Here is a 14,984-nt window from a genome sequence, read left to right as displayed (position 1 = left end):
ATATATATTTTTTTTTTTTTCCCCCCTTTGGTAAACTGACCTACCTGGTTTGAAGTGAGATTAAAAAAAAAGTCACCTCTACTTTAATCAAGGAAGTTTTAGGCATGGGGTATAGCTCATTGGTAAAGTGCTTGCCTGGGCACAGAGACATAGTTCAGTGACAGAGCCCTTGCTTGGCATGAGCAAAGCCTTGAGTTCACTCCCCAGTAATAAAAAAAAAAAAAAAAAAAAGAAAGAAAGCAAAACAATGAAGTGCTTGCCTAGCATGCATGAGGTTCCACCTCTAGAACTGTAAAAATAAAAAAGTTCTCTTATACAGCATGACTCAACTTCTACAAAATGACTTCTTCCTGAGTTTCCTTTACATAAGAAGTTTTAATAAAAATTCTCTGTGAATCAACTAAGGAAACTCACCTAGCATCAGAAGCAAAATAATATTCTACTGCTTTTTCTTCAACAGGGAAAAGGCAAGTAGTGCTGTCCACACGAGAGAGATTGCAGCCTCCTTTCTTGTCTTTGCCTAGAGCACACAGTTAATGTGAATTGGCAAATATGTAGAAAATCATGCCTGATATAGAAAAATACATAATTTTTTGCAAAATCAACAACATAACAACAACAATTTAAAAAAACCATAGCAACACAAAATTATTTCAGCAACTTTTAAATGCCGGATAGATACCTTATTTCCATGCAATAAGCAATAAGAACAGACCAAAAGTGTAGAGTGAAATAGCAACTATAAAAGAATGCGTGGCAGATAATAGTACTACATTACAAAATTTTTAATGTAATATTTCTTTTCAAATCCAATAATTCATTAATACCATCAACTTTTTTAAAAATCAAAAATAAATACAGATTAATCTTAATCTTTTTCTCACACCAAACGTGATGGACTTAATACACGTAAGTTTGCGGACCTATATTTATCACAAAAATTACATTAAAAATATCAAAACTATAGAATAATAATAAGTAGTGGCAAATTAATCTTCATTGTCCCATAACAAACTTCTCTAGATTTCAATAGCAAATCAGCTAACAAATCATGTTGTGGTCTATACTAATTCTGATTTAAAAACAAAACAAAGACATATCTCTCTAACTATGGAACATCCTACAAGGGACCTACTATCAGACACGAGAAATAATACAGACCAAGAATCTCTCCTGTCTTAAAATTGTATTTGATTATAATTCTTTTAAGTCAGGGCAGAGTATGGCCCCTTTGTAATGTTAGCACCTTTTTAATTCTAGCACTTCAAAATTCTGGCATCTCTACTTAATTTGTCAGGTCAGTGATAGATAAGGTGTTTTTTTTTCTTGTTTATTTACACCTAAAGTGAACACGAGGAAGTATGTTAAAATTTGACAGATTAGCCTATGTAGAAAAAAAATGTATTAAAGACTCTATAATTACACTCAAGACCAAAAAAAAAGGGCTGGGGATGTGGCTCAAGCGGTAGCGCGCTCGCCTGGCATGCATGCGGCCTGGGTTCGATCCTCAGTACCACATACCAACAAAGATGTTGTGTCTACCGAGAACTAAAAAATAAATATTAAAAAAAAATTCTCTCTCTCTCTCTCCTCTAAAAAAAAAAAAGACCAAAAAAAAAAAAAAAAAAAAAAGGCTCCATTCTCCAGGACATAGTAGACCTCATAACCTATCAACACAATAGCCAGATTGTAAAAACTCATCTTCTAAAATGCACATATAAAGACTTGGAAATAACTGCTGTTAAAAACATATATCCAAAGTTCTCCACCACCTGTAATTATTTAGTGTATTTTAGGCATGAAAATTAAATAGTTCGGAATTGGGGTTGTGGCTCAATGGTAGAGTGCTCCTCTAGCACGTGCAAGGTGCACATGGGTTCAAGCCTCAGCACCATATAAAAATAAAATAAAGGTTTAAAAAAAATGAAATAGTTCCTCCCACCTAAATTCAGAATAGGAGAAGATATCAAACTTTAAAAAGTAAACATAATATAACATCCTAAAAAAGACAACATTATGGAAAGGTAACATATCAGTACTTGCCATTGTTTTCAAAGGTACAGCTTGAGGGAACTCTCTAGGGAAGAGTACTGTTGTACATCTTGATTATGGTAGTGATTAAACAACTGTTTGCTTTGACAAAACTCTTGAAACTGCCCATCAAAAAATGAATATTATTGTATCTAAAGAAAAGTGAAAGCACTGCAAGTGTAACTCAGTAACAGAGTGTGTGCCTAGCATGCACAAGGTCCTGGGAAGGAAAAAGAAAAGTGAACTTAAAGACAAGTAGAAAAAGTCATGCACAGTGGTGCATGCCTCTAATCCTAACAACTTGGGAGACTGAGGCAGGAGAATCACAAATTCAACAACTTAGCAAGAACCTCAGCAACTTGGTAAGATAAAAAACAAAAGGACTAGGGCTGTAGCTCCATGGTAAAGTGCTCCTGAGTTCAATCCCCAATACAAAAAGAAAAAAAAAATCAAAATAAATAAGATATTCTAGCACTTATATTTTAAAAAAATATATAACTAGCTTTGTATATAAAATGTCATAATAGGGTTGAGCTTCACTACAAATATTGACAATGAACAAAAGTACAATTAATCACAATATTAAAAAAGAATTTTTTATTTATGTAACACCTATACAGCTTTTATAATATCCAAAATGTTTCCCGTGTATTGATTATCTCATCTGGTGGAAATGGAATACAATTATCATCCCTGTCCTACAGAGAGAAAGGAGGCTTTAATTTTATTTGGTCAGTGATCACACTGTGAAAAAATGGTGAAAGTCTAAAAGGCAGCCCAGAGTTCTCTCCTTACACAACCCCTTCAGTAAGAGGCCTCACTAAGCCACACATTACCTACCTATACCTAGTGAAATAGTTACTCAAATATAATCTATAAAATTTTCTTCTGATTTCTTAATATTAACCAATGATTTTCATTATTTCTAAAAATAACCCAAGACAACTTACAATATATAAAGAATATATATACACAAGCAAAATTATTCACAGAAATCTGGAACTCTGGGTCCAAATTATGTATTCTCGTTGGCAGACATTTTTCTTCTGGAAAGACCAGAGAGTGGAGTGGGGTGTAATGGCGTACGCCTGTAATCCCTGCATCTCAGAAGACAGAGGCAGGAGAAACAAGAGTTCAAGGCCAGCTCAGCAATTTAGTGAGGCCCTAAGCAACTCAGCGAAACCGTCTCTAAATAAAATACAAAAAAGGGTATGAAATATGATATGTCAAGAGCTTTGTAATGTTGTGAACAACCAATAAAAAAATAAAAAAATAAATAAATAAAAATAATTTTAAAAAAATAAATAAAATAAAATACAAAAAAGGGCTGTGGATGTGGCTCAGTGGTTAAGTGCCCCTGAGTTCAATCCCCTGTACCAAAAAAGAAAAAAAAAAAGACAGACTAGGGAGTGGGAACAGGGATGGGGGAGTGGCAGGGGAAGAAAAGAACTTCTAACATCTCAAGATTGGGGAGGTCATTTAAGAAAATAACTTTCTGCTCTAGATAAAAGAACAAATGTAGACACCATCAAAGGCAAAAGGGCTTAAAGTTCTTTGCTAAATGTTTTCCAAGAAATCAAGAATGTATAAATTTAAATTTCCTGAAACTACCACTCCCTACCTTTTACATAGAAATCTTTTAGCAATAATACAGCACAGTGTGGTTGTCACTTTTATATATAATTGTATCAATAAAATGGTCCAGAGTTCATATAGGTAGAAGTCCTATTAAAAAAACAAAACCTCAGTGGGTATGGTGGCACACATCTGTAATCTCAAAAACTCAGAAAGCTAAAACAGGAGGATCACAAGTTTAAGCCAGACCTGGGCAACTAAGTCAGACCCTGTCTCAAATTTAATGGAACAAAGGGGCTGAGGATGCAGCTCAGGACTGGGGATGCAGCTCAGGGTACCCCTGGTTTCAATCCCCAATACAAAAAAAAAAAAAAAAAATTCAAGTAAACCTCAAACACAAAATAATTTCAAATTCAAATAAAGCCAATCAAAATATCAAATGACATTATTTTTAGATAATAAACTGATGCATAAAATAAAGACAACTTAAATGTATTTTCAGTTAAAAGCTAGGCTAAATTATTCAAACAACTACTCTTAGGTTCCATTTATAATAATGTAGAACACAGTGGTTTTTTCCCTAATATAAGGAGGTATCCTACATGATTTTAAAAAACAGAAGAAAATACTTTACAATTTCAGCTGTTTTCTCAAATCTCAGAGATTTTAATAAAACAAATTATTAAAAGCAGTTTTCTAAATGCCAAAAAGCAAACAGACAAAATATATTCTGCAAATTAGAAAAATAAATGTCAAAATGGTTCCCCACAAAATAAGCACATTTTTAGAGGCCCAGCACAATCATTCACTCCAAGAACAAAGAATTAGTAAAGAATGAACAAAAGAGGATAAGACTCCTCCCCATCCATGCACAGTGCATTTCCCACCTCTTTCTCCCTGTGATCCCCACCGTGTGAATTTTGATCCAATCTGAGTTCTAGCTAAGGATATACAACAGAAAAAATAATTCTACTTGTCAGAGAACTCACAAAACAAGTCTTTTTTACATCTAGACAGAAATATATATGTACATATGAATTTGAGCAAAAAAACATTTATTCCAATTTAAGGAAAAAATTCTTTATATTTACTGCACTCAATTTACACATTTTCCCCATTGGCATGATGTAAGGGCAGTTTTACCTGTTCTATAAAGTATTGGAATGTGATCAGTAGAAAGCTTATGTTCGCTCCGCACACCAATCAACAGGGGACTACCTCGTCTGTAAATCAAGTTAAGTCAGAATTAAACCATTTTTACAAATAATGTACTAAATAATATACTAATATAAATAATATTTTTACAAATAATCTATATAAATAATATAATAATATATTAATAATGCAATCTTCAAAGTTAATGAATCAATTTTCTTCAAGAAATGTTTTAATTCTCCCTTCAGATATAGTAAATGTAATGGGTTTGCAAATTAAGACCCACAGGCCATACTCGTCTATTTCTATAAATAAGGATTTCTTTCTGTTATTTTTAATTGACAAAACTAAAATTGTATTAAAAAGAGGTTACTGGAACCCAGTCATACCCATTCTTTCACATACAATGTACGGCTGCTGTCACACTAGTACAGCAACACTGAAGCTACAAAAGAGACTACTTGACACAGAAAGCTTAAAGCATTTACTGTCTGGCCCAATCCAGAAAAAGGTTGCCAATTTCTATTCTATAACACCATACTTGAAATTTTTCTTTTTAATGTTAAATGAAATTTTTCTTTTGCTTCTACACAGAACATCTATATATAATGATCTCCTTCAGCCATCCTGCCTTTCATTTCAGATTAAAGATCCATCCCTCTTTCTCTCTCTCACCAAATCTTAAGGTTCCTCAGTGTTTTAAAAAAGACTTCATGATTGGTTTTAAATATCCTGGCAAAAGCAGTGATGGTACAATTTTCTAGGAATCTATCTGAAACATATATTTCTAAAAAATATGAAGAAAGGTGAAGTTTTGAGTCTGAAATTAGAGAATATTAAATATCCAAATTCACAAAGTAAACACAGTTAACCTACCCAAAAGACAAAAGGCCAATTATAAATGCCAAAATGCATTTACTTTATTAAGGGATTCTGCTAAATCAGAGAGTGATGTAACAACAAACAAGGAGGAATACATGAAAAATAAACACTTACATGAATACCTCTAAGGAAAGTCCCTTACAGGCTTCACAAAATAACCCTGTCCCTCAAATGTTTCAAAATACATATAATTATTATTAGTCATTATTAGATTTATATGTACCTTGTGCCCACTGCTTGCCCAGGAAAATGAACACTTTTAAATACAAGTGCAAAAGCACCTTCCTATGGGGAAAAAAATACATTAGTAATACTTATAATCAATTACCAAATGCAAAATGCTTGAAACATTCTGGCTTCTTTCATTCACACAAGGGCTATTTTACACTAGTTTATAAAGAAGCCTGAGTTTCAGGCAAACAGTCCTGAGTTTTGGTATATACAAGACCAACTTTTAAAAATAAGTCCACTTTCAAAATATGCTTAATAGATAATGGCTCCAAAAACAGACCATTCGAAAAAGTCACCTTTGTATACGTTACCAACATTTCTCAACAGATACATCATATCTCCCATGCTACAAATTAATAGCAGGAGGATAGAATAAGATTCTAATCTCAGTATCCAAAACCCATTCTTTGCCCTAGTAATTGTAAACCACTGTTAACTTTCATTCTTTTTGACCTTGATATCAATAATGTAAATACATACAATCATGATTATTAACTTGCACACCACTGTACCCTGTCAAACCAACCTCCTAAAGGACGGAGTCTAAAGAATGGATAAAGGAAGAAACTGAGGTAGAAGAACAAAAAAACCACTATAGAACACAAACTAGATTATACAGTAAAAAGAAGAAAAGGCTGAGAAGGCACACTGCTCTGCTATGGGTAAAGGGAAGGAACAAACCTTGAAATTCACCATCATCCTAACTCCTTCTGCTACAGACTTCATAAAGTTTGGTTGGGAGGAAAGGGTTGGATCATATTAGGGAAGGAAAGGGCTTTTAAGTGGGAAAGCTAGAGTTATATACGTAGGCATCAATATGGACTCGGACTTTTGTGGCTCTTAGATGTCTTTAATCTTTACTTAGGGCAACTGAGATGGATTCAAAAGAATAGTGCTTTTTTCTTAGGCTGAAAATACGTTCATATGGAGGTACAGGGCCAAGGAAAAGTGAACAAAAGAAAAAAGAATTCATTATGCTGACTGAGAGACATGCAGACGTTATCCCAGAATAAGGTTACATTTTGCTGAAGGTACTTGTACTAAAATTATTGTTTGGAAGCAAAAGAGTGGTAATTCTCTACCATGTGTGCTGTGTATATGCATGTGTCATGTGTACAAGTGTGCATGCATGCTGTTTTCAGACAAACTTACTCTTCAATCTCACTACACCAAACTATAGTGAAAAAGTAGAATTTTAAGAGTTGAAGGAGGCAGTCAAATCACTAAGTCATAAAACAATCTCAAAATTATTTAAGTTGAATTGTTTTGCATATGGAAATAAAGGCCAAAAATAATAAATTAGCATAGTTCCTATTTATAAGATTTAAATAATTTCTCATGATCAATGTTAAGATAACTAGATTTAAAAGTATGGTTTAATACCAATTGTTGGATAACTCTCTCCACCAAGGTAGTAAAACTGATATCTTGACTTTCCCAGTTGTCATACATGTACTTAACAAGCTTGGCAATTGCTTCTGTGTCTGTTTCAGATTCAAAGTCATAGCCTTTGCTTTCCTAAGGGCAGGAGGGAAAAAAATACATTTAATAAGAAAATATGATATCCAAATCCTTTCTACAGAATTTTTTCCTCAAAAATCTCACTAATTTTTAATATTTTTTAAATATTTTTTTTAGGTGTAGATGAACACAATACAATGCCTTTATTTTTATGTGGTGCTGAAGATCGAACCTGGGTCCCACCCATGCTAGGTGAGTGCTCTACCGCTGAGCCACCATCCCAGTCCCAATTTTTAATATTTTTAACACCATATTTCATTGCTCAAAATAAAGGTCACCATCTGATTACAATGAATCCAAAATAAAATGGTACTCTGTTTAACTGAACATATACTTAATTTATATAAATATATGCCACAGGAATTAAAATAAATTTTAAATAATTAAAATATAATGAAATACGTAACACTCAAAACACCAGTTTTTCTTTTTCTTTTTTAAAGAGAGAGAGACAGAGAAGAGAGAATTTTTTAATATTTATTTTTCAGTTTTCGGTGGACACAACATCTTTATTTTTTATTTTATGTGGTGCTGAGGATCGAACCCAGCGCCCGGCGCATGCTAGGCAAGCGTATTACCACTTGAGCCACACCCCCACCCCAAAACACCAGTTTTATAATGAATATACCAATTCTTTTTTAGATGATGGTATAATAAAATAAAATAGTCATGAGCTATATGTGGCTATCTAAATTTAAATAAAATTTAAAATTCAATTTCTCAGTCACACCAGGTCAACAGTCTAATGTGGATGGTGGTTACTGCAAAAGAAAAAACAAAAAATGTTTCCATCACTACAGAAAGCTCAATTGGATAAACCTGAGAAGGTCACCAGTATGAATCATTATAATAGAACATATGGCTAGTTAGGACAAGGATCTTTCATTTAATCTTTATTGGCTCTTGTTATATGTACTAGAATTTTTTAAAATATATCAAATAAGGACTTTCATAGCAAAGATGTACCAGAAAAAAACTCTTAAAAAAAAATTTTTTTTTAATTTTTGCATTGCCAGGGATCAAACCCAGCACCTTGTGAATGCTAGGCAAACACTTTACCACTAAGCTACCAACCCTCAAAACTACAATTTTATTTAAAGTTTGGTCACTTATAATAAAGTCAAATAATTATTGCCTTCTCATATAGGAAAACAGAATTGTTCCAGTCAATAAACCATCAAACTCTTGAAACTGTCTTAGAAATTATCTGATCATACTAAGATGATGTTGCACATCCTAAGAAATAATCTCACTGATCTAGAGATATTCTAGAAGACAGTATCTTTTGAGGTGACTTTACTTACCAAAAACTTTTTCAAGTCCTTGTAGTTGGTGATGATTCCATTATGAATAACAATAAATTCTAAAAGGTATAAATAAAAGCATTGATGATGAAAAGTTTGATAAATGCTATAATTAACTATTATTATGAACAGATTTTTCTTAAGTCTATACTTCTTGGTGGAATCAAGTATTATCTATTTCTCATTATTAGATTATCACCAGGTAGATTAGCAGTATTATGTGGCTTAGCAGGAGTATATTGTGCTAGGATAGTGCATACAGCAAGAAAACAATAATAAACTGGAATTCTGAAGACATTAATTTCAGTTTCGGCTAAATTACTATCCCATACTACCAGGTGAAACGACAAAGTTTACTGGGCCTGTTTCCTCATTTGCAAACTGAGAAAGCTAAACTAATTAACTCTTTTTATAATATTTATTTTTTAGTTATAGGTGGACATAATATCTTTATTTCATTTTTATGTGGTGCTGAGGATCGAACCCAATGTCTCACTCATGGTAGGCAAGTGCTCTACCTCTGAGCCACAACCCCAGCCCTTGAACTAATTAACTCTTATTCTCATTTCTCAGTTCATTCTTTTTTCAGTATAAATTTAAAGAAAATTCCTTTCAAAACTACTACAATCATCTGATTTACTCTGAGTTAAAAGATCTAAAGTTAAGAAACTCACCAAGAATAACCAGATAGTTATTCAGGATTTTAAAAAGTATTTGTTTATTTATTTATTTTAGTTGTAGTTGGACACAATACCTTTATTTTATTTAGTTATTTTTATGTGGTGCTGAGGATTGAACCCTGCCAGGGCTTCCCGTGTGCTAAGCAAGCACTCTACCACTGAGCCACAACCCCAGCCTAGTTATTCAGTTTTATAATTAAATTTACTTGCCTGAGATCCTGATTTTTCCTGGAATGTCACATAAAAATTGACAAAATATCATTCCAAGAGCAAGTAAATATGATTTGGGAATTATTTTAACCTATTCTTACTAAATAACTTATAAAAATGTCAGAATAAATAATCAAGAGTCAACATTATTTGTAGCCACTGGCAGAGTATGTAAAACTACCCATGTGGATTTATTAAAGTTCACATGTCAGGAGAAAAATTACTAAATCCAATTTTTTTCCTCCTTTTTGAGATGGGGTCTCACTATGTTTTTGAGGTTTGTCTCAAACTCCTGAGCTCAAGTGATCCTCCTGACTCAAGTCTCCCTAAATCAGCTGTGACTACTAGCACGTCACTGGTTTCTGACCAAATCTAATTTTTTATGACATCATCATTTTTTAATATACCTAAAGATTTGATATCTGGATTTTATAGTAAATGAACCTGAACTATGCATTATAAACTAAAAAATACTTTCATTAGACATGTAGTAGATGATATCAACTATAAAAATAAATGTAAGAAAAAATTAAATGCTAGAACATAGAATCATAAGTAGTTGACAAAAAGCCTTAACTTAAAGCCAAAATCTCAAAACACAATTTAGATACAACTTTTTAGGACTCTTTTATAAAGGTCTTCTCAGTGTTAAAAATCTGAGTGTCTGCTAACACTAGAATTCATTTCCATATTATTGAGACACAGAAAACTTAATAGGAAGCTTCTAAATTAAATTACAAACTCAAAAAGAACATACACACACACACACTCAACTGTATGCATTTGCTTACATTTTAAAGGGAAGAACAGACTTAAAAAAACTGTTTAAAGAACTGGTGTATTGCTCACTAATATACACTTGTCAAGCTTGCATAAGGCCCTGGGTTTTATTCTAAGCACCATCACAAAAAAAAAAAAAAAAAAAAAAAAATTACAATATAGAGTTAAGATTTCTTTTTTGGTGCCGCGGATTGAACCCCAAGGCCTCACACATATTAAACATGCATTCATTCTATTCCAGAAGCCCCTAGACTTCTTTTAATATGCTTTGTTCTACAGATATGGTTTCAAAATATTAAATAATTTTAATAAAATTAATTTTTTTCCAGCACTGGGGAAATAAAAACAAACCCAGGGCCTTGCACATTCTATGCAAGCGCTCTACTACTGAGCTATGTCCACAGCCCTTTGTATTTTATTTGAGAGTGGGTCTTGCTGAACTGCCCATGTAGGCCTCAAACTTCTGGTCCTCCTGCCTCAGGCTCCTGAGTAGCTGTGATTATAGCATGCACCACTGCACCCAGCTAAGAAAATAAATTCCTAAAAACTAAATTAAATATATTAACATAATGCTATAACCAACTGGTAGCACAACCATATAAAGACACTGTTCCACTAATTTAATTATACATCCCTAAGGATAACAACAATAATTTAAAAAGTTTTAAATAAGAGTTTTCAGCACTGGGGTTGTGGCTCAGTGGTAGAGTGCTTGCCTAGCATATATGAGGCACTGGGTTCAATTCTTATCACCACATATAAATAAATAAAATAAAGTCCACTGACAACTAAAAAATTATTTAAAGAAAAAGAGTTTTCAGTAAACATACTGTTATGGTCATGTTGGTATTATTATTGTTATTATGAATATCAGGGGGTAAATTAAATAAAGATATTGCAAATGTTGAGAGTGGTTAAGCATGCTTGAAAGGAAAAACAGATATCAGATCAAGGAGATTCAGTAAAAACCTTATATCCCTGGACCTGAATTGGAAATTTAAAACCACACTGTTTTATCTTTAAATTTTACACAAATTAATTATGGCAATGATCATCAATGGCTGCTAACAGCACAAAAAGAAAAACATTTTGTACCTCCAGAGGAAAACAAACACCATACCAATTTAATACAAAATATACAGGCACCGTGGACATGGTCACTGTACTCCCAATGATGTGGAAAGAGAAATGCAAGTCTGAGGGCAGCCTCAGCAACTTAGCAAAGCCCTAAGCAACTTAGTAAACTCTATCTCAAAATAAAAAATAAAAAGGCATGGGGATGGGGCTAGAGTTGTAGCTCAGTGGTAGAGCCCTTGCCTCGCATGCATGAGGCCCTGGGTTCAGTCCCCAGTACCACATAAAAATAAACAAATAAAAATATTTTTTTTAAAAAAAGGAATAGGGATATAAGTCAGTGGTAAAGTGCCCCTGGGTTCAATCCCCAGTACCAAATGTATATATATATTTATAAATATAAATATAAATATAAACATAAATATATGTGTGTGTGTGTGTGTGTGTGTGTGTGTATCTATCTACAGGGACAGTGGTACACACCTGTAATCTCAGGTAACCAGGAGGCTGAGGCAAAAGCACCACAAATCCAAGGCCAGCCTGGTCAACTTAACGCAACCACCTCAAAACAAAATTTAAAAAGCTGGGCTGTAGCTCAGTGGTAGAGCACTTGCCTAGCATGTGTGAAGCACTAGGTTTAACATCTAGTAACTCAAAAAATAAATACTGAAGAGTCATCAAACTACAATATGATATCTATTGACTTTCAAAACAGAAAATAAACTTCATTGGTCATCTTCCGCATAAATGTTAAAGCTGGGAAATGGATGTATCAGGTTCTATATGCTCTCTATTTCTGAATATATCTGAAATTCTCCAAATTAAGAAAAATTAAGATAACAAAAACATATGAGCCTTCATTCTTCCTCCCATTATTAACCCTCTACAATCATTCAAAGCACACAGAATATGTTCATACCATTATTTTTATCAGAGCGCTGGGGGTGGCTGTTGACAGGATTGGGTTCTCCATGTGTTGCCCAACGGGTATGAGCTATTCCAAGGTGTACATCAAATTCTATATCCAAATCCATATCTTGTTGTTCTGAAGAAGATAAAATTAAAAAAAAACCCAGTATTAAATAATGCTATAGACAACCATTCATGTTAAAAACACTGGAGAAAATAGGTATAAGGGAAACATATTTCAAGATTATAAAGGCTATATATGACAAACCCAAAGCCAACATCATACTGAAAACTGAAAGGTTTTCCTCTAAAATCAGGAATAAGATAATGGTGTCCACTCCCACCACTCCTATTTAATACAGTTCTCGAAACTCCAGCCAAAGTAATCAGGCAAGAGAAGGAAACTAAAGGGATTCAAATTGAAAAAAGAAGACGTCAAACCATAATTGTTTGCTGACAACATGATCCTATATATAGAAGACCCCCCAAAAAATATACCAGAAGACTTCTAGAGCTGATAAATTAATTCAGCAAAGTAGCAGAATACAAGATCAACACTCATAAATCAGTAACATTTCTATATTCCAATAGCAATTCAGCTGAGAAAGAAATCAGGGAAAACCATCCCCTTCACAATAACCTGGGGAAAAAAAATCTGGGCATTAATCTAACCAAGAAAGTGAAAGAATTCTACAATGAAAACACTGAAGGAAGAAATCAAAGAAAACCTTACCTCAAAAGATAGAAAGACCTCCCATGTTTTTGGATAGGCAGAATTAATACTGTCAAAATGGCCATATTATCAAAAGCAATATACAGATTCAATACAATCCCCATCGAAATACCAATGACATTCTTCACAGAACTATAAAAAACAGTCCTTAAATTTATTTGAAAGAATAAGAGACCCAGAATAGCCAAAGCTATTCTGAACAAGAAAAGTGATGTAGGAAGTATCCCAAGACTGAATCTCAAATTATACTACAGAGTTATAGTAGCAAAAACAGCATGGTATTGACATCAAAATAGATGTGAAGATCTATGGAATAGAACAGAAGACAGAGAGACAAACCCACATACTTACAGCTATCTGATATCTGACAAAGGTGTCAAAAAAATATGTTGGAGAAAGGACATCCTTTTTTTAAAAAAAAACATGACAGTAGAGTACATTTTGAAATATTATACATACATAGAATAAGCATAACTTATTCTAATTAGGAGGGCTGCCATAAACACTGAAGTGACTGTATCACTGTAGTATGTCAATTTTAAGTCCTTCAGGTATAAACTGAGGTGTAGGATAACTGGGTCAAATGGTGGTTCCATTCCAAATTTTCTAAGGAATATCCATATTACTTTCCAGAGCAGTTGCACCAATTTGCAGTCCTACCAGCAATGTATAATTGAACCTTGTCCCTCACATCCTCTCCAACATTTATTGCTGCTTATATTCTTGATAACTGCCATTCCGACTGGGGTGAGATGGAATCTCAGTATAGTTTTGATTTGCATTTCTCTAATTGCTAGAGATGTTTTTAGTCTTTTTAACAAATGGTACTAGGAAAACACAATATCCATATGTAGAAGATTGAGATTAGATTCCCCTCTCTCACCTTGCACAAAAGTCAAATCAAGGGCTGGAGACTGTAGCTCAGTGGAAGAGCATATGAGGCACTGGGTTCAATCCTCAGCACCACATAAAAATAAATAAACAAAATACAGATTTTTTTAAAAAAGTCAAATCAAAATGGATCAAAGCCTCAGGAATTAGACCAGAAACCTTGAAACTGTTAGAAGAAAACACAGGGTTGACACTCTTATCATATAGGTGCAGGCACTGACTTCCTCAACAAGACCCCTAAAGCTCAAGAAATAAAACCAAGAATCAACAAGTGGAATGGCCATCAAATTAAAAAGCATCTTCACAGCAAAGGAAGTGATTGAGAACATAGAGAGCCTATAGAACAGGAAAAAAATCTTTGCCAGTTACTCCTCTGACAGGCAATTAATATCCAAAGTATATAAGAAATCATTGCCCCCCCCAAAAAAAACCCCACAAATAACCCAATTGATAAATGGGGAAAAAAAAAACTAAACAGGCATTTCTCAGAAGAAACACAAATAGTCAGAAATATATGAAAAAAATGTTTAACATATGTAGCAATCAGAGAAATGCACATCAAAACTACACTAAAGGGCGGGGGACATAGTTCAGTTGGCAGAGTGCCTGTCTCACATGCATAAGGCCTGGTGTTCAATCCCCAGCATCACCAAAAAAAAAAAAAAAAAAAAAGATATTAAAATTTCATCTTACTCTAGTCAAAGTAGCAATTGTCAAAAACACAAAAAAATAATAAACTCTGGTGAGCATGTGGAGAAAAGCACATTCATACATTGTTGGTGGGACTGCAAATTAGTACAATTACTATGGAAAGACGCATAGAGATTCCTCAAAAATTTAGGAATGAAACTACCATATGATCCAGCTATTCCACTCCCTAGTATTAATCCAAATGAACTAAAATCAGCATACAGGTACAGCTACTTCAATGTTGTTTTTTTTTTTTTTGAGAGAGATTTTTTTTAATATTTATTTTTCAGTTCTCGGCAGACACAACATCTTTGTTTG

At 33.4% G+C, this 14,984-nt stretch overlaps 1 protein-coding gene across 2 annotated transcripts in view; it reads right to left on the bottom strand.

Annotated features, from left to right (window-relative positions):
• The window catches only part of GFPT1 (glutamine--fructose-6-phosphate transaminase 1), a 66,211-nt gene that overhangs the window by 34,829 nt on the left and 16,398 nt on the right, over nt 1–14,984 (bottom strand). The window contains exons 4-10 of one of the 2 annotated variants that reach the window (XM_081264644.1): nt 12,363–12,488; nt 8,700–8,758; nt 7,258–7,392; nt 5,867–5,928; nt 4,750–4,829; nt 4,494–4,547; nt 415–520 (exon numbers count right to left, since the gene is read on the bottom strand). In XM_081264644.1, coding sequence (XP_081120770.1) covers nt 415–520; nt 4,494–4,547; nt 4,750–4,829; nt 5,867–5,928; nt 7,258–7,392; nt 8,700–8,758; nt 12,363–12,488 — 622 coding nt within the window. The remainder of the gene's footprint in view (nt 1–414; nt 521–4,493; nt 4,548–4,749; nt 4,830–5,866; nt 5,929–7,257; nt 7,393–8,699; nt 8,759–12,362; nt 12,489–14,984) is intronic. The other variant, XM_081264645.1, reaches the window with a different exon arrangement.

Source organism: Spermophilus citellus, assembly GCF_964194105.1.
Source record: "Spermophilus citellus genome assembly, chromosome: 13".
NCBI lineage: Eukaryota > Metazoa > Chordata > Mammalia > Rodentia > Sciuridae > Spermophilus > Spermophilus citellus.
Note: the sequence above shows the minus strand (reverse complement) of the source record. Positions and strands in the feature narration are given on the sequence as shown.